Source organism: Triticum urartu, chromosome 6A (assembly GCF_056163025.1).
Source record: "Triticum urartu cultivar PI428250 chromosome 6A, HENAU_Tu73, whole genome shotgun sequence".
Lineage (NCBI taxonomy): Eukaryota > Viridiplantae > Streptophyta > Magnoliopsida > Poales > Poaceae > Triticum > Triticum urartu.
In genome coordinates, this window is record NC_141878.1 from 538216596 (window position 1) to 538239454 (window position 22859).

Sequence of the window (22859 nt, forward strand, 5' to 3'; positions counted from 1 at the left end):
AAATATGACCGATTTTATAATTTTGAGCAATTTTTTAAAATCTGAACAATTTTTAAAATCCCAAACAGTTTATAAAACACGAACAATTTTGGAAAATTCAAATATTTTATGAAAACACAAATAATTGTTTTGAAAGACATGAACACTTTTTGAGAAACAAGAACATGTTTTTAGAATGAGAACATTTTTAACTCTTTGCAGAAAATTTCCTAATAGAACACTTTTTATATTCAGAACATATATTTTAAAAACATGAAAAATTGTTTTAATCGCAAACAAAATTTTGAATTTATAAAACTTTTTTTGGAAATGTAAACAAAATTTAAGTAGTGCTAACAAAATTTGAATTTTTTAACATATTTTGAAAATTCCAAAGATTTTTTTTACTAATGCTCATTTTACTATATTTATAAGTTTTTTAAAAGAAACAAAAATGGAAAAACAGAAAACCAAACAAGAAGAATGAATGAAAAAAGAAGAAGAAAAGAAACAACAATGAGTTGAAGTCGTATCGAGGACATGCGGTTGTATTGGTGGGTGACACTTGTAGTTGCGTGTCTAGTAGTAGACACACAACTAAGATACTCCCTACCGACAAAACACCACACGGTTGCAGTCGCGTTGAAGACATGTAGTTGCAAATCGAGGGTGACACTCATAGTTGCGTGTCTAGTGGCATACATGCAACTACCCCTGGCCCCGGCAAAATATCAATGAGTTGTAGTCCCACCGCAGACATGCAATTGCAGTCAGGGGTGAAACTTGCAGCTGGGTGCCTAGTGGTAGGCATGCAACTAGCCTACTCACCCTGGCAAAAACAACACATAGTTGCAATCCTATCAAAGACATGCAGTTGCAATCTAGGGTGACACTTGAAGTTGCGTGCCTAGTGATAGACATGCAACTGGCCTACCCCCCCCTCTAACAAAACACCACATGGTTGTAGAAATGCGTGACACTTGCAGTTGCGTGCCTAGTGGTAGACATGCAATTGGCCTACCCCGACAAAACATGACATCATTACGGTTCTATCGAATACATGTAGTTTAAGCCCGGGGTGACGATTGCATGCCTAGTGCTAGACATGCAACTAGCCTACTCCTTTTAACAAAGCACCACATAGTTGCAGACCTATCAAAGGCATGCAAATACAATCGAGGGTCACACTTAAAGTTGTGTGCCTACAGGTAGACATGCAACTGGTCTACCCCCCCCCCCCCCCCCCCGCCCTACAAAAACACCACATAGTTGCAATCTTATTGAAGACATGCGGTTGTAGTCGGGCATGACACCTTGAGTTGCGTGTATAGTGGTAGACATGCAACTAGCTTACTCCCCCGACAAAACACCAAATAGTTGCATTCGAGAGAGACACTTACAGTTGAGCGTGCCTAGTAGCAGACAGGCAACTGCCCCTCCCCCGACAAAACAACACTGAGTTGTAGTCACGTTGAAGACATGCAGTTGCATCTGGGCGCGACACTTGCAATTGTGTGCCTAGTAGTAGACATGCAACTAGCCCTCTTCCCGACAAAAACACACTACAAAGTTGCAGATCCCTTGAAACACATGCAGTCGCACCTGGGCATGACACTTTAGTTGCGTGCTTACTAGTAGACATGCAACTGCCCCTCGCCCAACAAAACAACACTGAGTTGCAGGCGCGTTGAAGACATGCAATTGCATCTGGGCACGACACTTGTAGTTGCGTGCCTAGTACTAGACATGCAACTACCCCTCCCCTGACAAAACAACACTGAGTTGCAATCGCATTGAAAACATGCGGTTGTAGTAAGGGCATGACACTTACAGTTACGTACTTAATGGTAGACATGCAACTGGCCCCCGTCCCTCGATAAAACAACATTGTGTTGCAGTAGTGTGGAAGATATGTAATTACAGTCACGGCGATTGTGCAGCCAAATGGAGAAAATAGAAGTTATGATTTAATAAAATATAAAAATGTAGCTAGTATCATGTATTTAGCAAAAATATATTTTAAAAGCAATTAAAAGTGAAATAAAGAATAAAATAAGAAAATAAGAAAAGGTGGAAAAAAGGCAAATAAATAACGGCACGAGGAACACCAACACAAGAAAAAAAGTGTTAAATGACACTTACAAGAAAATAAAAGAAATAGTAAAAATACATAAATTAAAAATGGACGAAATTGTTAATTAAAAAATAAAAAGGCGAACCAAACAAGAAAAATCCCTACCCAACCAACTTGAGCCCAGCGCATTGCACATAACTGACAAACACCGAAAAGTAGAACAAAACTAAACAAAAAAGGAAAGCAGAACTAAACTAAATAAAAAAAATGGGTTTGCACAAATCTTGAAGCATCAAATGATCCAATGATGAGGACATCGATTGAGACTTTGTTAAAACTCAGTCGAATGAGTATTAGCAATCCCCTTCGGTAATTACATCTCCATTTCATGCAAAAAAAGGAAAAGCAAATGCTTCTCTATCAACCTGATGTTTAAAATAAATAGGGCATATAAACATGATAATTTTTTTGGTGATAAATAAAGAAAAAAAATAAAAAATGATAGAGAGGCAGCATACAAATAAGTAAATAACAAAATCCATGTAGAAAAGTACAACAACAAGTGAGAATAAAAATTATTCATGTGTGTCACAAAATTATGTGCTACAGAATTTTAGATGTATCTCCAAAAGAAGTAAGACAAAAATAAAACAGAAATAGAAATAAAAATAAAAGTGACCGAATAGAACAAAATAAAAAGTAATAAACACACTAAAAGGAAAAGGAAAAAAAGGGATAAAGGTAGATTTTCTTTAGAACAGGGGAAAAGCTAGACAAGTACCCGTGTACACACACATAGTGAGCTGCGTCCCTAAGATTCCACTGTAAGATCGGAAAAATAATAGAAGAAATAAAAAAATGGAAAGGACTGCAAGGCAGAGGCCACAGGCCAGACAAGGAAACAAAGTTAAGAAGCCCACACAGCGGAAGACAGACACCCTGCCCGTTTCCAGCCTCAGCCCAATACATCTTTGAACAAACACTACACAACAGCGACAAACACAGATTAATCAATTTAAACGGCTAATCTCGTCGACCGCGAAGTCTTAGTTGACTGAGATTTAGCTGCACCGTAAGACTAACTAGAGCTCATCCTCCAACTTTTGTTTTTGAGATGGAGCGTGCTACACGCCGGCCGCCAAGCCATCAGATCTGACACGATCTCATGCGCGAGCGTCGTCATCACTTTTGCAACGTGTTGTTAGAACTCTTTTGCAACAATGGTTGTGTTGAAGTTTTTTTTTTGCAACAGAGGTCATGTTACAAAATTAGTTTGAGAATTTGTTTTGCAACTCAAATCTTGTTATTATTATTTTTGCAACCGATATATTGTTGCAAATTTGTGTTTGCAACATAGGTCTTGTTGCATAAACGTGGTCGCGTGACACAACAGTAGCATAGCTGCGGGAATTATTGCTGCAATGGCACTAGCGGTTGTGACTGAGCTCGGGGAGGCGACATCCATGGTTGTGAGGGGATGAGAGCTCAAAGAGAGAATGAGTGAAAATGGTTGGGGAAAGATGGTGGAGGTTTCTGGAGAGGCGACTTCAGGCGGTGACAAATGAAACCGCGGTGTCTTGTTAGAGGATGAGAGCTTAAAGAGAGAATGGGTGAAAATGGTTGGGGAAAGACGGCGGAGATTTCTAGAGATAAGGGCCCTGTTCGGAACTTCCCCGCTTCGCGGAGTTGGGTTTTAGCAGCTCCATCAAATTTAGCTAAAGTCTAGCCCGCTCCTGGAGCGGAGTTCAAGGAGCCAAGAGAAACCGAACGCAGCCAAGATAAGGGGGCACGTGGCTGGTTAGGGCAAGAAAAAACAGATGTGGACTGCAGTTGGATCAGATGTGATCCAATGGCTGTGGGTGGCGGAACGTTTCGTGTGATCGGTCAGCTAAACAGAATGATTTTCCTTTTAAGATACAGTTCATGTTTCCGTTCTGGTTCCTACCCGTAGTGCAGTAATAAAGTCTTCGTGGGATTTAAAAATAATCCGGTTCATTAACATGGGCGTTGGAAGCTTAAAGTAAAGAGCAAATAATGAGATGACAACGTAAAATAATACTGAAATGACTTTTGTCTGGCTTCACTTGGTTCAGTGAATTATTCATGTCGTTTTGCGAAATGAATCTGACGCGTGTATCTCACATAGTTATGGCGTCTCTCAAGATAACTTCGCAGTTATACAAAATTTAAATTTGAAAAATTTAGTTCTTAACTCAGATTAAGTTTCACAATTTCAAAATGATTCTTTAATTCAAACTAAACATCACAATTTAAAGCGGACTTGGCTGTATCTTCAATACAACAACTTCACAACAAACTCAATATTTTTTTTCTAGTCTAACTAACTGTCTTCTTTTTTTTTGCAGGGAAAACTAACTGTCTTCTCCCACCGCGATCCTTACTGCCAATAATTTATATACAAACAATAAGGTGATAGAAGCATAACAGCGCATAAATCAACTTGTGTTCTCTGCACGAAATCTTAATTTCTAACGCAGGTTAATGCACCTCCAAAAGAAAAGAAAAAGAGGAGTGTGCTGGAAATGGAACCATGAAGCGTGGGCACAAAGCTTCTGTCTGTCATGTTCTCTTTCTTAAGTTAAAAAAATCCATTTTGCCCCACCCTCAACTGTTCATTTGGCTCTTCTCCTAATTTTGTCTCTTGTTTACTCTATCTTTTTCTTTTGAGAATTGCCTCTGGTTTGCTCAACCACCCTAACACGGAACAATCGACACTCAAACCATACATAAACCATATTATATCTATATACAAGGAGATTAGTTTCACACATTTGGAAGTACCAGATCAGAGAACCAAAGAGTTGTGTCCGCGGATTTCAGGATTTCTAGAGGCTGGAGATGTAGAACTGTTACCCAATAGTTAGTACTACCTACTTAGGCAGACTATCACCCCCTCTGTCCAGGCTGAAAAGCATACTGAGAACATGTACCCGGTATACGATCGGGTTCTTCGCTTGGCCTTGATCTTTCAGCTCGCTTTAGTCTTCTCTTACGATATCTCCATGCGACTTGGATGCGCGCTGCAGCGATGGTCCTCCAGTAGGGTGATTCATACCTGAACACATTTGCAGCACTTAGTCTCAGGCATCAGCCAACGGAGTAGTAATACAGAGATCAGAAAACGGATACTTAAGTACCATAGATAATACTAGTTCTTATCATGGAAGGATTTTGAGCTGGTAATCTTAATCACCACGATACATGGCACTAGTAAAGTTACTCATATTTTCTCACTGTTAAAATTAATCAAAACAACAGCCTCAGCATCCTACAGTTCCAGTCGAACTCAACTTTATTTGATAAACAGTAACGTGATGATCAATATGATAAACCAGACAAGCAAGTGGCTACCTGATAGCCCCCTGCACTCTCGGATTGCGCAAGAACCGTGCAAATTGTCCAGTAACTTGTTCAAGATCACTTGCTCGAAGTACAAAAGCTTCAACATTCGTTAAGCATCGCACGGTACGTATAGCAACCAAACGCATACCATGAAATCTACTTTTCCCGCCATCTGAAACAGTAGCAGTACATGTGATGCTACAATTATGAACTATATATGGAGTATAACAAGCAGGCAGGCCAGATATTGCAGACCTTTATTTGTTGAAGAGTGTTCCAAGTACCATGTGAGGAGTTCCTCTCCACATACATCTCCATCTTGTAACGGAGCCCTGCTTCCATCTGCACTGATGCTTTCTAGCTTGCCTCTCACTATGAAGATCATTTTGTCAACAGGGCCACCTTGATAAAGAATGTCACTTCCACTGATATATAAGTTTTGTCTTAATTTATCACAGATAGCATCCAAGATAGGCCAATCCATCAAGGTGAACAATCGAACCTGCAGAACAATTACACTCAGGGATTCCATAAGAAATGTGAGGAGAGGTCATTACCAGACAGGCATAGATACTAAGGCGAACCTGCAAACTACAACAACAACAACAAAGCCTTTAGTCCCAAACAAGTTGGGATAGGCTAGAGGTGAAACCCATAAGATCTTGCAACCAACTCATGGCTCTGGTACATGGATAGCAAGCTTCCACGCACCCCTGTCCATAGCTAGCTCTTTGGTGATACTCCAAACCTGAACAGATCAAATATGTGCCACTTTTCGATGGAAAAAGATTGCTGAGATCTCTAGCTGTTTATATTGGGATCACCCATTAATCTCTTTTTCTTAAAATTTTAGTGTTTAATTCATTCCCTATCCTCACGGTGCTGACTGAAATATACCGTATTAAAGAGTACTGCAGCCAACTTATTACATACCCTATTAAGGAATCTAAAGAAATGTCGACGTATGTCCCTTTGAATATCTTCTGGTAAATTACTTAAGAGCTCCTCTTCATTTACTCCTTGAGTGGCCGCCCAGGTGAACCTTTCTGCATGTCTAACCCTCCTGTACATTTAGAAACCTCCACCGGTTACTATCTTTGAAGCGTAAAACTAAACTCAAAAGTAACATGAAGAAAATTTTCAAACCACAATTCAGGTCTTTATTGACATTGCCATGAGATGGCACATGTTACGAGTATGGAGGTTAACTACATATGTGAGAATTTAGTGCATTAAATCATTGTTTTATGTCTTTTAAGAGTGAATTCCAGCTTTCGCCTCCTATTTTGACCTTTTATGCTAAATAGCCAATTTAACTGTTTTCCATCCGGATTACCCCATTTAGCGAAAGTTTTGCCTGTTTTTAGCCATGTCGTAGTTTCCTCCTTGCATCTGAACCGGTTCGTGTCCCTAAGCCATATCCGTCTCACGCACCCGCATGCAACTGTTTAGCTAAACCAACTGCAAGATGGGCATGTATGTACACCTGACGACAGTGAGAAAAAAGCCGTGTAAAGCCATTCGACCTGTTAGTGTGCAGGAAAAAAAAACCAGAAGGAAAACCACAACATGGCATGTTACGTGTACCCGACGGCTGGGACACCCCTGTTGGATCGCTCTTGAAAATTTAAAAGGGGTAAGAACCAAAAAAAACTTCCACTAAATGAGATAATTCGGATGAAAATCTGCTAAACTTAAAAGCCGTGTCAAAGTAGAGGGTAAATACTGGAATTCACTCTTCTTTTAAAGCTTGTTCTCGAAATACAATACACATTTGTTGTCCCAATGAAACAAATTAAGATAGCTTTTCATGAAGTTTTAAGATAGTTCTTCATGAAACATGAGATTGACTACACCAGTATTTGGCAAACTGTTATTTCTATACGAACTGTAGAAACATCACAAATAACAGAGAACAAGTTCATGAAGCATAACAAGCAAAGTAGATTAGCAACATGTCAAAACAATAAAACTTCTTTCGAGTACAATTGTACAAGACCATGAAATATGTAAAACAATAATATTTGTTTAGAAGTCACAAGGTAAAACCTTCTCAAATCTTCAGGCAGTCGTCTATGGCTCATCCACTGCTCAACATCACGCCGTCTAAGTTGCATCTCTAGTTTCCTACAAAAAGACAAGGAAAACTTCATACACCACATCAAGATTCATATTGCTACAAATAATAATTGTTGACTGAATTGTTCTAATTGAGATACATAAGCATGCATAATAAGTAAGGGTTCTCATGTCAGTAATGAATAATTAGCATGAGGTTTCCATGGAAAGGTAGTGTGAGCTCATTGATAACTAGGTGGATCATACAGCATGATAAATAAGCTAGCAGTAATAACCCCATACCGGCTTCCAAGAGCTTGGAGAAAATTTTGCATGTTCCCGATGAGTAGTGCAAAAAGCAACAGTCCCAAACCAACAATAGCCATAGTGAAGAGGACTTCCCCTTCGAAGTAACTTGGGATAAGATTTCCAGCCAAAGTACTGATTTGCTGAAATGGAACCATTTACATTCAAAAATAAATGCCAGCAAGAATAAATTTAAATTCTCTAAATTAAAACATGTACAAATAGATGGAAACACCACTGGTAAGTAGATTCAGTACGGAGATAAAAAAAGGTAAAAATAAGGAAGTATGTTGTGGAAAAGTCTATTCACCACATGTCAAGTACAACAAAAGGGATACCTAAGTGAAATAGAAGAACACGGGCAATAGATGTAAAATACCTGAAAACCCCAAAATAATGAATATACATAGCGTGTAACAGCACTGTGTTTCGTAGCCAGCAGAACAGCTTGCTGATAAATCCCATACTGGAAATTAGTATCATTCCCGGTGTCAAAACAAGCTGTTGAGGCTGGCTCATTAAACCATTGCTGACTAATTTGCTCATTCTGCCCTCCAATATCAAAGTTGAGTCCACAGTCTCGGAAAACCTTACACGACGAAATGTTTGACGCAGAACAAGCATTTTGTAGGCATTGGTTAACCCTCTGTGACAAAATATGAAACAGAAGTATTTTATAGGCATCAGGTGTTAAGCACTGACTATGCAAATTGAATAACTTATGATCAAGGATAACTGCTGAAGTATACATAACTGAGACATAGTACAAATTAAATTAAGCAGCAGTATCTGGCAGCTTTTAACTTTCTATCACATTTTTCCTTTTAGTTGCAGTTAAGTCAGAGCACATATTTTTCTCAAAAAATGTTAGAACTAAATGCAACTGGACGTGTCTTCAGGACCACTCTCTATAACAATGCCGGCGGAGAGTAATATTCTAGCACTAGTAAAATACAATTGAGGAAGTTAACTTCATGGTTCTGTAAATTGCAATAAAAAATGAACTGACCTGTAATCCAAAAAGGTACCAACATGAACCGACGACATGACCCGCTAAAACAAACATTAGAAGATTAATCACAAAATTAGCCCATGCCGACTCAAATATGAATCCAGTGGCAGACTGACGACCACCGAGCAATGGTACAAATCTGATGATGCGGGGGACATATTGAAGAAGAATAATGACACGCAAATAATTCTTGGCATCATCTGCTGTTGTTGATAAGCCAAAAGATCTAGGGATAATCGCCAATATAATCACCTTGATCAAGCAACAAAGAAAAAACTTAGCAGTTAGTACATGGCACAAACATAGCAAGGAAGTTCAAAGGAAGTCAAATTCTTTCAATGATATGTCTATTTTGGTCACGAACTTGAAAAAGAGAGCAATTCTCCCTGGTTTATACGAGTAACTGGAACAGTAAGCAGATGAGAACCATTCATCCATCTAGAGAAAAGATTAGAACAGTTGCTGCATAGAAAGGAAATTTGCATGCATGCAAATTTATTAGGAATATATATTATCGGCTGAGCTAAAATGTGTAGATCCTATGTAAGCACGACCTTCATTTTGCCTTCTTATAATCACTGTTATGCCAAGTTATATATGATCTTTGCAGTTTCTGGTTCGCCTAAATATGTTTGTAACGTGCGCAACCAAAGCAAGTCAAAATATGCAATACATTATACATGCATTTTGAGTGTGGCTTAGAACAAATATTTTGGCATAAATAACAAGTGGTCCTTGTTAGGAATGAGATGAGGAAGCTTGATATCTAAAACAACTGGTATCAATGTAGAAAGTCTTAGTCACCTGAGGGAGTGGAAGCACAACGAAGAAATCAAGTAAAAAATAACCACGAAGATAATGAACAGCTATTTTCTTTGGCTCGTCAACTAAATCTCCAGCTCCCACTACTCTTGACTCTGGAGCTACATAAGCCAGTCTGAACTGAAAGAGAAGTATCATTATGTTCATCAATATCATGACATAAGTTTGAAGCTACATAACAATTGTTGGCAGCACAACTGAGATCAAAGTAGAGAGCACACATGAATAAAGTAGAACCTTCAAAATTATTATAACAAAAAATGCAGCTCCATTTCCCCCATGAGTTCTGTTCAACAAAAGACTACCACTAGATAAAATATTTGGTTGATGTTCACAAATTGGTATATGTGAAACAGATCTAATTCAAAGACAAGCCCGGTATCAGTAGAACAGATCTAATTCAACTTCAAGTCTTTGTACAAAACCCACATAACAAATAAGGTGGGATGACAACAGTACATGGAACTGTTAAGCTTCATGCACTAGCCAACGCAACCAAAAGTCTGAACTGATGGAAAGGGCTAGGCGATCCACATATACACTTCAACACCCCTGTCACGTGCGACGCTGGAAGTCAACACGTGAATAGACTCAAGAGGCCTATAGATGGACACAGATAGGGGTGGGCATAAAAACCGAGAACTGAAGACCGGAGCCCAAAAAATCGAGACCGAAGCCGAAAAAACCGAGAACCGAAGCATCGGTTGTTCGCTCGGTCAGCAAACCTGAGAAACCGAAATTGCTTCAGTGAATTTGGTCGTTCCAGTCTGTTGACCGAATCACCCGAATAAACCGAAATATTGTGTTGTATTAAAGCCCAGCGTACATAGGCCAACAGCCCATCCACGTTCGTAAGAATCCAACCACTACACGACATTTTTTTTCAGCGATATCTCAGCCACAAACACACAAAGCTCCGCCTCCTGCATCTTATCTTGTATTCGTTCGAGGCTTCAAGCACACACATCACGAAGCGCCGCCGTCTCCGCTTCCGATCCCCACCTCGCGCAAAACTAGCGGCGACCGCTGCGCGCCAGCACCTGTGGCTCCTGCGCGGTGGCGCGCCATCGGCCGGCGGTGCCCATGGCTCCTGCACGGTGGTGCCCGGCGGCGCCCATGGCTCTCAACGGCGCCCGACGACGTCCATGGCTCTGCCCCGTTTTCTTTGTATCAGTCCCCACAACCATGAATGCTACACATGTTTGGATTAATGTGTCCGGCTGTTCTTGTTTTCTCCATGATTTGACTCGTGATTTCTTCCTCTCCTCCAAACATTGGGTCTCTTCGGTGAATATAAATCAAGGCACCTAACCGAATGCCCAGGCCTAGGCACAGAGGGGGGAAGCAGCAAATTTTGGATAAAATTGCGAAAGCCAGGATTTGAACTCAAGACCTTAGGCTTTGATACCATGTTAAGCTTCATGCACTAGCCAACGCAACCAAAAGTCTGAACTGATGGAAAGGGATAGGCAATCCACATATACACTTCAACAGGAACAAGATTGGCCACGGTCTGGCCGGACCCCCTGGGCATCTCTCTGAGGCGGCTCGGGCGGAAACCCGACTTGCCTGCCACTGCCACCCCATCCTCCGTCACTCTCCTCGCTGCCGCCAGCACACAACGAACGGCAAAGCCCGCCGGCGGCTGACAACGACGAGACTCCTTCCTCGCACAACCAAGACCCCCCCACTGCCTCTCGGATCCAACCCTTCACAGTTGCATCCTGCATCCCCCTCCATGGATCCGCCTACATTGCACCGGCCAGCGCCTCCTGGCTCCCGTTGGTGACCGACGAGCCCTCTGACCTCGACCAACGCAGCTGCCGCCCTATGAGCTCTCCAACCACCGGATCCCGCGCCGCAGCTGCAGGATTGGCCTCTGCGTGCCCACCATGCAGCCCTTTGGTGACCATTGTTGCCATCTCTCTCATGTTGTGTGTGCCCTTCATTTACACTTCACCTTGGGCTATGACCTCCCTCCGGTGGAGATATTTTCACTAGCAGAACTCTACAATCATGTCACTTCTTCCTCGCCCTTTCTCGCCACTTCCTCCCTTCCAGCGGCGAAAGGGCGCTTCTCCCTCGTGCTTGTTCGTCGAGCCAGAGCCTCCCCACCTCCATTCTAATTCTCTCCTGGGCTATGACCACCCTTCCTTTGGGTGCTGGATGGCACGGAATTGGTAATGGGACAATTACTTGACATGACTACCTGCGGTCTACCCTTCAATGGCTAGAGTGACGTCTTGTTGGAGCTTTAATGTGTGTATTTTGAAGTTTGCCTCCCAATTGTCTCCTCTCTGTTGCTAGTGTCCCATGTATGTGCTTATGCCATAACCCGTGCAGCATCTCTACAGTCACCTAGATCCATCTATTGGTCTACGCAGTTGTTCCTTGCGTGGTGTGTCGTAAGGGCATGTACAATGGTTCTATCTTAGGACTGACACGTAGGATAAATGATGAGGTGGAGGAAAGAGAAATCATAAGAAAAGGCTTGTCTTCTCTTATTTAAGAGAAGACAAGATATGATCTCTTAGCACAATTTGTCTCACCACATTTTTACGAATAGCTAGTTATTGAAGATAAGGCTAAGAGATGACCCATTGTAGACATATTTTTTTTGTCATCTCTAAACTAGATGCAAGACTTAAGATAAGACTATCTTATCAACCATCGTACATGCCCTTACTGTGTACTTGGTTTTGTGTGTGTGTGTTTCCTGTTTTCCTGTTTTCCTGCCTCGGCACGCTTGCCCCTTGGGCTCTTAAGGTTTTTGATCCAGTTCCTTATAAACTGGATCAATCTCTTTTTGAAATGAGATCATATTCTGGTAGGGATTTCTCCCCCCTGGTGGCTGTTTCAAAAGAACAAATAAGGTGGTCAAGTTTTTATGTTGACAAGATATTTCTTTCATGGCAGAATTTTTGAGCTGGTCAGCTATTTTGTCTAAAATTTAATATACACTAGTAGTATGTGAAACGAATTAACAAGACAATAAAAACCATTCGAAATAGAATCAACAAGCTATTAGGTTTAACAGTACAAGGATAGTTTAGTATGCATACTAAGTTAACAATATGTCATTCACATAATTACATCTTGTACCCACTTCATCCATGCTGGTAAAATGTGAAGCATTGTCTAGATTATAGAATATAAAAACCGATTAACCACTTGCCTGAAGAAGCATGTGCAGAAAATAAATAGCATCAGAAACACTTCTCACAACGGCAAGTCCTGTCGCCAACTTCCAGTTGAATACTATGCATTTCTTATCCTGCATTGAACCCAAAAGGAAAATCGCAAGTGCCGTCTGTTTTTATCAGAATTACAACAGCAAGAAAAGCTAATATTGACTAGTCCCAACATATCTTCATATTGCAAATCCTTAAGACAACTGATTTAATGTGTCTATAGTAATGAAATTTGAGGGTGAGTGCTCCCTGAAAAACGTTATGAAACCTTATTGCTCCTACCGCTATCACCACAATAGATATCAACTCTCTGAGGTGAAAGTATGGAGTAATACCATCAAACAACACATGTCCAGAAACGTCACAGCATCACCCGAAGTCAGCAAAATAATTACAAGTTTAGAAATTAGCAAGGCGCCACAACTGAGCTTTTTACAAAATAGCACCAGCAGACAGATGTACGCATCTAACCAAACCTATCTAATGTATTAGTCATTTTTATAGTACTCCATTCTTGTTTATGTGATATTTCATGATGCGAAGAATCAGCCTTTTTAAACTTTGGCTGCTAATGCCTAATATACACAAGTGTTTTGATTTTCCATGTGAGTTTGGCATGTCATACTTTTCTTGTTTGACACTCTTGAAGTTTGCTGTAATAAACATAGGCCGCATGCATCTACGATGCGAGGCCAGAGGTAAAATATCTTTGATTTTCTTGAAGTGGTGCAGATGTTATTACTGGACTTATCTTTCAATAATGTTTACTAGTAGGCAAGTAGAAAATGTACAGATGTTATTACTAAAGTAGTGACCTAAAAAGTCTTATAAAAGTTTACAGAGGTAGTATATTGGTGCGCCTAACTCTTTGCAGAGGCATACAGTGCTTCAAAGAACTTGCATTCACATAATGCAAAGGCAGGGCTCCTACCATTTTCTCAGAAAAGGGTGTACATTGGAGAATGTGTCAATTCTCCAAGACGACGTGTAGAAAGAATGGAGTTGTTAGCTGGCAAATTTGTAAAATGTTACCTTCTCTACTGACAACAGGAAGAAAAACAGGGGGTCGATGAAGATGGCAACCAGGCATGATATCACAAAGAATTGATTCCATTGTTGAACAACCTTCGCATGTGGGTTCATAATCGGAATGTACGAAAGGAAACGCTCAATGCTCTTCTTCCAACCACGATGGTGACTATAGAGAATATTATGAAGCTTCAAAAGAGGAGAAACTCACATTAGTACCAGTCAAAAGCTGTAAGAGTTCTAAGAACTGTTTCAACCATTGTTTAAAAAGATCTAGCTAGACAAACAAGCTAAGAACTATACCATAACATCAGACGTATTAAACTGTAAGAGTTTTAAGAACTATTTCAACCATTGTTTTATACTTGATGATTAGTACCAGTCAAAAGCTGTAAGAGTTTTAAGAACTATTTCAACCATTGTTTTATACTTGATGAATTAGTACCAGTCAAAAGCTGTAAGAGTTTTAAGAACTATTTCAACCATTGTTTTCAGAAGATCTAACTAGACAAACAAGCTAAGAACTATACCATAACATCAGACGTATTAAACTTCTATGATCTCAGTTATTTGTCAGAAATGAGATGTTGGTGATTCCAGTACTAGGTTGAGGTTGTTTGTTTTACCATAAAAATTAGTGCACTGATCTAAGCCTAATCATCAAGTATAAAGTGAATCGCATAAGTAGCACAGCAAGTAAAACCACCTTATTGTCAAAATGATTTGGAGCCCGTTGGAAATGCCTCTTATTTTTGCACACAGGAGGGCAATGGACACAGTCGGGATTATCACATTGTCCCAAAGGTCCAGACATCATCAAATGTTCATTCTTTGGAATATCTCCACCATGAGACCACCTGTTTCCTCCAGCGTCTTCTGGCATGACGGCTTGCGGCTTGCTGACTTGTTTTACCTGCGGATGTCGTGGCGGCCTATTATCCGGTGTGTGCCTGCTAACAACAAACGGATTGCCTGCTGCTGCAACCTGGCTCGACGGCTGACTCGATAGAGGTCCGGTATGGGGCACGTAAGTGTCTTCTTCATAATCCTCGTCCCTGACCGGCATACACATAGATGTACTTCTGGGAAATCTTGGTAGTTCAATATTTCTTAACAGCATTGGGATATCATCCCTCTCCTGATCAGACATCTTTTAACCCTGCACACAGAATCCACTGCATTAGCAAATCACGTTCAATTGAACAGCTAATACATAGACAGCGGCGGAGTTTCAGCAAGAATTAAGAGGGGGCTAAATGAAACTTAGGGAGAGCTGAGGGGGGCTAATTTGGGGTATCACGTCAAAATTTGACAAATATAGTGGTCACTATCAAGTGTTAATATGCAGAAGAAAAAATAGTTGGCCCCTGTTGACCCTGACCAAGCTCCGCCACTGAACATAGATAGTAGAATAATATAACTGTTACAACCAAGCGGACGAACGCCGTACGAAAAACAGAAACAAAGAGGAAACAACTCGCCGCCATCTAGACATGCCTCCACGCAGAGCTTCGCGCATACCGAGATTTGGCGGCGGCGGCGGCTGAAGCGGCTACCAGAGCATCCCCGCAAACCCCAGGAGAGAAGTACACGGGAAATTTACCAATAAAAAAGCACGGAATCGGCTCTCCGGGGGCCGAATCTTCTATTTTTAGGCAAGCCGCCCCGAATCTCAATCTCCCATGCTGATTGATACTTGGAAGGGAAACGCTCGCCAAGGGCAGGAAATCCGCCCCTCCCGCGACGCAAATGCTACCGATTGTGCTACCAAAAAAACATCTCCGCCCGGCCGCCGCTGATTCCTCGCCCCGCGCCGCGCATTGCAGACCCGAGAAATCACGCGAAATTAACCCGTAAAAAAAAACGCCTCCTCCCTCCCCTACTCCGCTGGAACTAGAAGCGTCGAGTCGTGGCACGGAGAAGGGGGGAGAAAGCAGACGAACCCGACGACGGCAGCGAGCTCTCCCTCCGGAGAGGCCGCGAGAGTGCTGCTCCCCGTCGACAGCAGATTCCGCGCGGCGAGGGGGGTGGGAAAGAGCTTTTGCCCCGCTTTTCTTCCTGCCGTTTCTCAAGCAATTTTTTTATGTGGCTTCGCCTCGAAGGCGCGGGGTGCAGAGGAGGGATTGGGGGAGCAGAGCAGAGCGGAGCAGAGGAGTCAACAGGACGTCTCCTGTTCGCACGGGAAGGACGAGAGGAGTGAGGGTTTAGGAGGCGTGGTCTGTCTCTCTGACAGGGTGGGCGCGTCGGGTGCGAGGGGAGGTGGGCCCCCAGGTGCAGTCTGAGGGGATAGGGGTGCGGGAGAGTGTGACTGTGCGAGAGGAGGGGGTCACGCGCCGCCCACGGCTGCCACGGCCGTGGCGCCACCTGGGGTTGGAGGGGGACGACCGCTGTGGTCTGGTCTTCTCGGGGTGGGTAAACGCTGACGATGGGAATTTCGTAGCGTGTCGCCTTCACGTGCCAGCCTTTGTCTTCGTTCAAAACTGATTTTGGTGCCGCGCGAGGGACGATTCTTCACGGCTTGAGCTGATTGTGATTACAAATGGATAGAATCACAATCTTAGGGCTCATTTGGTGCAAAGGAAAAATGGAGGAAAGATGAAGGAATATCCAAAAAAGTAATTTTGATACATGCCATTACAAAGTTCCAAGTTTTGAGAAATGATATTACTATTTTTTTCTCAGTTTTGCTAAAGCACATCTAGATGTGCCAAGTATTGCACATCTAAGTCCTATGTCATGTATATAGTCATCGCGTCCGAGACAAGTAGACCGAAACGGTTCTGCATCTACTACTATTACTTCACTCATCGACCGCTATCCAGTATGCGAGTATTAAGTTAAAAAACAGAGTAACGCCTTAAGCAAGATGACATAATGTAGAGGGATAGTTTCATGCAATATGATAAAAAAACCATCTTGTTATCTTCGATGGCAACGATACAGTACGTGCCTTGCTGCCCCTCCTGTCACTGGGAAAGGATACCGCAAGATCGAACCCAAAGCTAAGCACTTCTCCCATGGCAAGAACAACCAATCTAGTAGGCCAAACCAAACTGATAATTCGAAGAGACTTGCAAAGATAACCAATCATACATAAAAGAATTCAGAGAAGATTCAAATATTATTCATAGATAGACTTGATCATAAACCCACAATTCATCGGTCTCAACAAACACACCGCAAAAAAAAGATTGCATCGAATAGATCTCCATGAGAGAGGGGGAGAACATTGTATTGAGATCCAAAAAGAGAGAAGAAGTCATCTAGCTACTAACTATGGACCCGCAGGTCTGAAGTAAACTACTCACACTTCATCGGAGAGGCTTGGATGATGATGTAGAAGCCCTCCGTGATCGATGCCCCCTCCGGCGGAGCTCCGGAACAGGCCCCAAGATGGGATCTCGTAGATACAGAAAGTTGCGGCGGTGGAATTAGGTTTTTGGCTCCGTCTTTGATCGTTTGGGGGTACGTGGATATATATATATATATATATATATATATATATATATATATGTAGAAGGAAGAAGTACGTCGGTGGAGCTTCGAGGGGCCCACGAGGCAGGGGGCGCGCCCTCCACCCTCGTGACCGTCTCGTGGCTTTCTTGACGGAGGGTCCAAGTCTCCTGAATCTTATCTGATGAGAAAATCACGTTTCCGAAGGTTTCATTCCGTTTGGACTCCCTTTGATATTCCTTTTCTTCGAAACTCTAAAACAGGCAAAAAACAGCAATTCTGGGCTGGGCCTCAGGTTAATAGGTGAGTCTAAAAAATAATATAAAAGTAGATAATAAAGCCCAATAATGTCCGAAACAGTAGATAATATAGCATGAAGCAATCAAAAATTATAGATACGTTAGAGACGTATCAACTACAAATTTAGTCTCTTTCATGGCAAAATTCAGGGATATGTGGACAAGTAAGTCATGTAAATGCACAACTACGTGAACCAGCATGTTGTTGTTATCAAAAGAACTCTCAACTAGCAGATTGTATGTAGTGAAAGTGCATCGTCTCCTAATTAATGGTTTTTATGACAATAGGGTTATTGAGATCTAATGTTATTTATCAAGTTTATCTCAGGACATTGGACTCTCCGTGATTATCTACGGACACGGGTGGCCCTTAATTTAAAAGGAGAAAAGGCGTTGGCTTTTTTAAAGACTCATAAGTTTTTTTGTTTATTTTAGTCGTAGGAAAACCACACTATAAAGAGGGGTCACAGTGTTGAGAGTGTTGGGGTTCTCAATCCAAACATGTCAAAAGCCTCACAACTATGCCATCATCAAATAAGGGTAAAACCACATATCAGACTACTGTTGCTAGGTCACCAGGTGCCCAGGGTCTTGGATCTCTGGGTGCCAGGAGTCGCCAGAGAGGTTATGGTGTTCCTTTAGAGTGACCGGGTATATGGGTCCTGGCCCCCGGGTACCCTGAGTGGTGTTTTGCCCCTGGACACCCTAGGTGCCCGGAATCTCTACTATGGGTTCTTGGACCTCTTTGCGTGCGGATCCCATGTGTAGTCCGGGTGTGTAGGCTATTAACCCCTGGTGCCTAGAGTCCTAGCGGGGCGATGACTCTTTTGATCACTTGGGGGCGGGGGGGGGGGTATAAATAACTCCCCTTCTTCTATCTCTCAAGCTAACCAAATTGAGCTACTCTGCCATTTTTCGAACTCTAAAAGCTTAATTACTTCCTATTCCTCCAACCACACACTCCAATTCTTTGAGAATTGGAAGAGCTTTACTCGATTTGCATTTCCACCAAATCGATTCGTGATTCCCGAACTCATTCTTCACCAACAGTTGCTACTCTTGGAGCTTGGGCTTGTAAGTGGTAGAGATTCCCTGGAACCTTTCTTGCCAACTACCGGTACTAAAATTCATGTGTAGCCTCCGTAGGGTGGATAGCACGACTAGATGTTTCGGATGGGATCGCACATGGGGCTTTTACCCATGTTCGGGCCCTCATGGTCGTGGTAAAACCCTAGTCCTGCTTTTGCTTTGACGGATTGTGGAAAACACCTCATGTGAGTGGGTTACAGTATGTGGTGATTGTTGCTATTGAGATGATGAGTAAGACTCAGATGGCCTCGAAGTACCACCTAGCCTCACCTTATAAAGAGGGACGAGGTCTAGGGTTACATATTCTCAACTGACTTAGCACCCCGATCGGTTGAGGGCTTCTTGACTTGCACGCCAAGACGAGGAACCCTCTAGAAGGCAGACTCCTTGCAAGGCCGAGGGCCTTCATTGCATCTCATCTTGTTGGGCCCTACTGCCGGCCCATTGACGGGCTTCCTGGCCGATGGGCCACCCCGGTATTGTACACCATCACTTGACCCTTCCCTTCCTGGCCTTGTGTGCCAAAACAAGGGGCTAGATTTGCTTTGTGATGTTGGAAATAGGGTGTAGAGGAGTAATCCTATTGGGAAAAGGTGAAAAAAATAGGACAAAGAGTCTAAGAGGGTCTCCATTTTTTTCAATTTTCTAGGTTTTAACTGTACTTTTTCGCATTTTCTAGTTTTTATTAAGCTCGTGTGATCCTTGCCCGAGCAATTTGTAATCCTTGCCCTAACTCGACGTAGGATGGATCCTACGATGATTCTCGATGGGTAGATGCCCAAGAAACAAATTAGGATCCTGGGAAGAAATGGGATTACCCGAGGATCGAGTTCATCATCCTTCCACTCACTCAGCGAAGGATGGCTTATATGGCGATTCTCAGGGGTAGATGCCCAGGAACCAATGAAATCAGTGCGGTGAAGAAGAACCATATGAGTGGACTACCTGATATCAAATCCACACGGGCTAAAGGGCTCCAGGAGTGCTTTTGGATGGAGAGGTGTCAGTTTGGATGAGAATAAGTTTGAGGGGAAGCATGAAAGATACTATAAGAGTTTCCTCCCCTGACCCGACCAAAACTATTTGATTTTGCCAAAAAGTGGAGCCTATGGGGAAAATCCGGAGCTTCGACAAACCCAAAGTTTCTGGCCACCTCCAAGATCGAACCTAGGGCATTCATAAGGCTTTTTTGGACATGTGTGATGCCAAGAGAGGGGCCAGAGCTCCTGTCTCTCTTCAACCCAAAGCCCAGCAACGTAGCCGCCCGAGGAGACTTGGCCAACTAGTATCCAGCAGTAACGACGAGAGTGCGGGAGCTGATGAGGAAGGAAATTGGGTGGCGACTCAGCCGACCACCCAGGGGGCGACGCGAAAAAGTATCCGATGGAAACTAAGTTACAATGGCAACTCCATGAAAACCTGGTTTCAACATTTCAGAGAATCTACAACCAAACATGCTTGTTGCAAAAGTTCATTTTCTATAAACATGTAAAACTGTAAGTTCTAAACTCATATTCATATGAGAGATAAAAATATATATTCTTGATCAGTTATCTCTACAATTAGAGGGGAATTGGTCGTTGTATGTTCCCCTCCCCCTCCCCCTCCCTTGTTTGGTTTTTTCTCATGTGGCCACCCCTCCCCATGTCCCGGGTTAAACTCAATCAAATCAAATCTTACCAAATCTCAACTAAATCAAAACTTCTATTGCGTTCCATCACCAATACCCAAATCAAATAAAAAAATCTCTACTAATAGAGGGTAATCTGGCATGTTTGTAGAACATCCTCTCCCCAACATACTATACCTTTTTTTCGCAACAACATACCATACCCCTTGGGGAATTTCAAGTAGTTTGGAAACTTATTTTTCGCATGGTCTTTGCCGGTGCCCACGTTATTTTGTTTTCACTGGATATTTTCTCTGCCCGCGCATGGGTGTCAAAAAACACCTGAGTAGTAGGTTAGCAGTTGCTATGTTTAGTCAGGGACAAGCTTGTCTTGTTACCGATGGGCAGCTAGTTTACCTAAGGAAACGCACGGCATGAGCTAGCATCTCATTAATCCACGTTGGATTTTTGCGTGGTAACACAAAGCATCCAAAACCAGAGGGACAGCCGCAGCGCTGTCATCGTCGCTCATGGATCACGCACACGACCAGGCACTGCGCGCAACCAGGCATATGCCAGTGTCCATCCACCAGTCGTCAGTATGCATGTGGTACTGTTTCTAGACAGTTCGTCGAAAGAAAGAAGGTGAAGGGGTCCACCATGCGGAAAACGCTTGGGCGATAGTTGGGGCGATTGCTTGGCGATCGCGCGACTGCGCTAGGGTTAGGGTTTTCGCCGGCGGGGGTGGTGAGAATACGGTGGTGGCTGGAGCGGCGACGGCGCATCTCTGGCCACGGACCGGTGGTGTTTCCTCTCTGCTAGAGGCGACGCTGATGGCGGAGCGGGAGGACGGGAAAGCGACAAGGATTCCGGAGAAGAAGATGGCATCTGGGACTACGGCGGCGGCTACGCCAACACAGAAGGGTGACGCCGCAGCTTCGGCTAGAGGTGGATCCAACCCAAGAACGGAGGCGAACGCGGCCATGGCTACACCGGTGAGGCCGACGACGGGTGACAAAAGAACTCCGGTGAGCAGGGCAGGTGGGCGAAACACAGCGAAGGGGTCAACCAACAAAAATACGACCACGGCGGATGCAGCGGCGACGAGTACTCCTCTTCGCAGTCGTGGAGATCCAGCGAGTCGAGGGAGCTCTAAATCGCCAACAGAATGCAAAACTCCGGATCCAACGTCAAGCCTCTATGCGAGGCTGGGTGGGATGGTTCTAATGGATAAAGAGGCTAAGGGGATGGTTTTTGCTGAGCCAGAGCAAGTGGTTCCGAAAAGTTCTCGATGGTCGGCAATAGGCAAAGTCTGTTCACCGAAGCCAATGGTGAGAAGTATTTTGGAGAAAACTATGCATAGAGCGTGGGGTTTGCACTGTGAAGCCCAGTTCAGGGAGTTAGGAGGGAATAAATTTGTGGTACACTTTGGTAGCGAGGGGGATTGGAGACATGCTCTGAACAATGGGCCTTGGCAGTATGATTTTAATGTTCTGATTTTAAAGAATTACGAAGGTAACACTAGGCCTTCAGAGATGGTGTTTGAGTCTATAGATGTCTGGGTTCGAGTGGTTGACCTCCCACCAGACCGAAGGACTAAAGTGTTTGGTGAGGCTCTTGGAAACTGGTTGGGCCAGACTGTTAAAGTGGATGTAGACAAGGAAGGGTTAGCAAGAGGAAATCAGCTACGGGTCCGCACTAAAATTTCAGTCTATGATCCGTTAATTAGAGGTTTTCGCCTTAAATCCTCAACGGAGGATAAGGCTGGTACGTGGTATGACTTCTTTTACGAGAAGGTATCCCATTTTTGCTTTGATTGCGGCAGACTTGTTCATGTAAATGGTGTATGCGAGCCCCCTCTGGACTCTTCGTCTCAATGGGGGGAATGGCTGAGGGCGTCACCTGGGCGCAATGGCAAAGGGAAGGATGGCATGTTTGGTTTTGCTTCTAATAGTAATAACAGTGAAGGAAGCAATTGGACCGGGGAAAGTGATAATGCAAGGAAGAGTGGCCAAACTAAACATAATCTACAAGCTGAGTTTGCTAGATCGGGGGACGTCCGCACTGGCGGGGCTTCCAGGTCACGTAATGGAAATACACAAGCGGAAAACCATCGCATTGGTGATGGGACCCGAGAATATAGGGAGGAGGTCAATAGTCCTAGGAAAGGGAAGAACATGGATGAGCAGTTGCATCATAATGATCTGAGGCATGGGTTAGAACAAAGGAGGGAGAATGAATACAGAAACAAACTGTTTGAGATGCAGAACTAGAGGGGGAATCAAAGAGATGGTCGCTGGGACAGAAAGGGCAAGGAAGATGTGAAATATTCACCTCGTAGCCGAGGGTATTGTGACCAGCATGGGGATGTTGAGGGGCATACAGAGGCACATAACAAGTTTAATACTTGGAGGGAGGCTATGTGGGAACAAAGGAGTGGCCAGGGTAATCAATGGAGGCATGGCTCAGATAGAAGGCAACATGGCAGATATGTGAGGAAGCCACAGCCAGACTATATACCCCGACAATATGGGTATGACCAGAGAGGAATGGAGCAAGGAACAAGGAAGAGGGG

At 43.2% G+C, this 22859-nt stretch overlaps 2 protein-coding genes across 2 annotated transcripts; one reads left to right on the plus strand and one right to left on the minus strand.

Moving 5' to 3' along the window:
* Nucleotides 1-4782: 4782 nt before the first annotated feature.
* LOC125530633 (putative cyclic nucleotide-gated ion channel 20, chloroplastic) lies at nt 4783-16024 on the minus strand. Its single transcript, XM_087528675.1, has 13 exons — nt 15778-16024; nt 14541-14993; nt 13838-14023; nt 12790-12888; nt 9597-9734; nt 8790-9044; nt 8160-8426; nt 7778-7923; nt 7466-7543; nt 6350-6479; nt 5672-5918; nt 5426-5588; nt 4783-5129 (listed from the first exon to the last, which is right to left on the minus strand). The coding sequence occupies exons 2-13, from the start codon at nt 14982-14984 to the stop codon at nt 4961-4963; spliced, it is 2322 nt and encodes a 773-aa protein (XP_087384801.1). The 5' UTR covers nt 14985-14993; nt 15778-16024; the 3' UTR covers nt 4783-4960.
* A 5093-nt stretch (nt 16025-21117) lies between these two features.
* On the plus strand, nt 21118-22557 carry LOC147966137 (uncharacterized). The gene is made up of 2 exons (XM_087530731.1): nt 21118-21312; nt 21790-22557. The coding sequence occupies exons 1-2, from the start codon at nt 21118-21120 to the stop codon at nt 22555-22557; spliced, it is 963 nt and encodes a 320-aa protein (XP_087386857.1).
* The last annotated feature ends 302 nt before the right edge of the window (nt 22558-22859 follow it).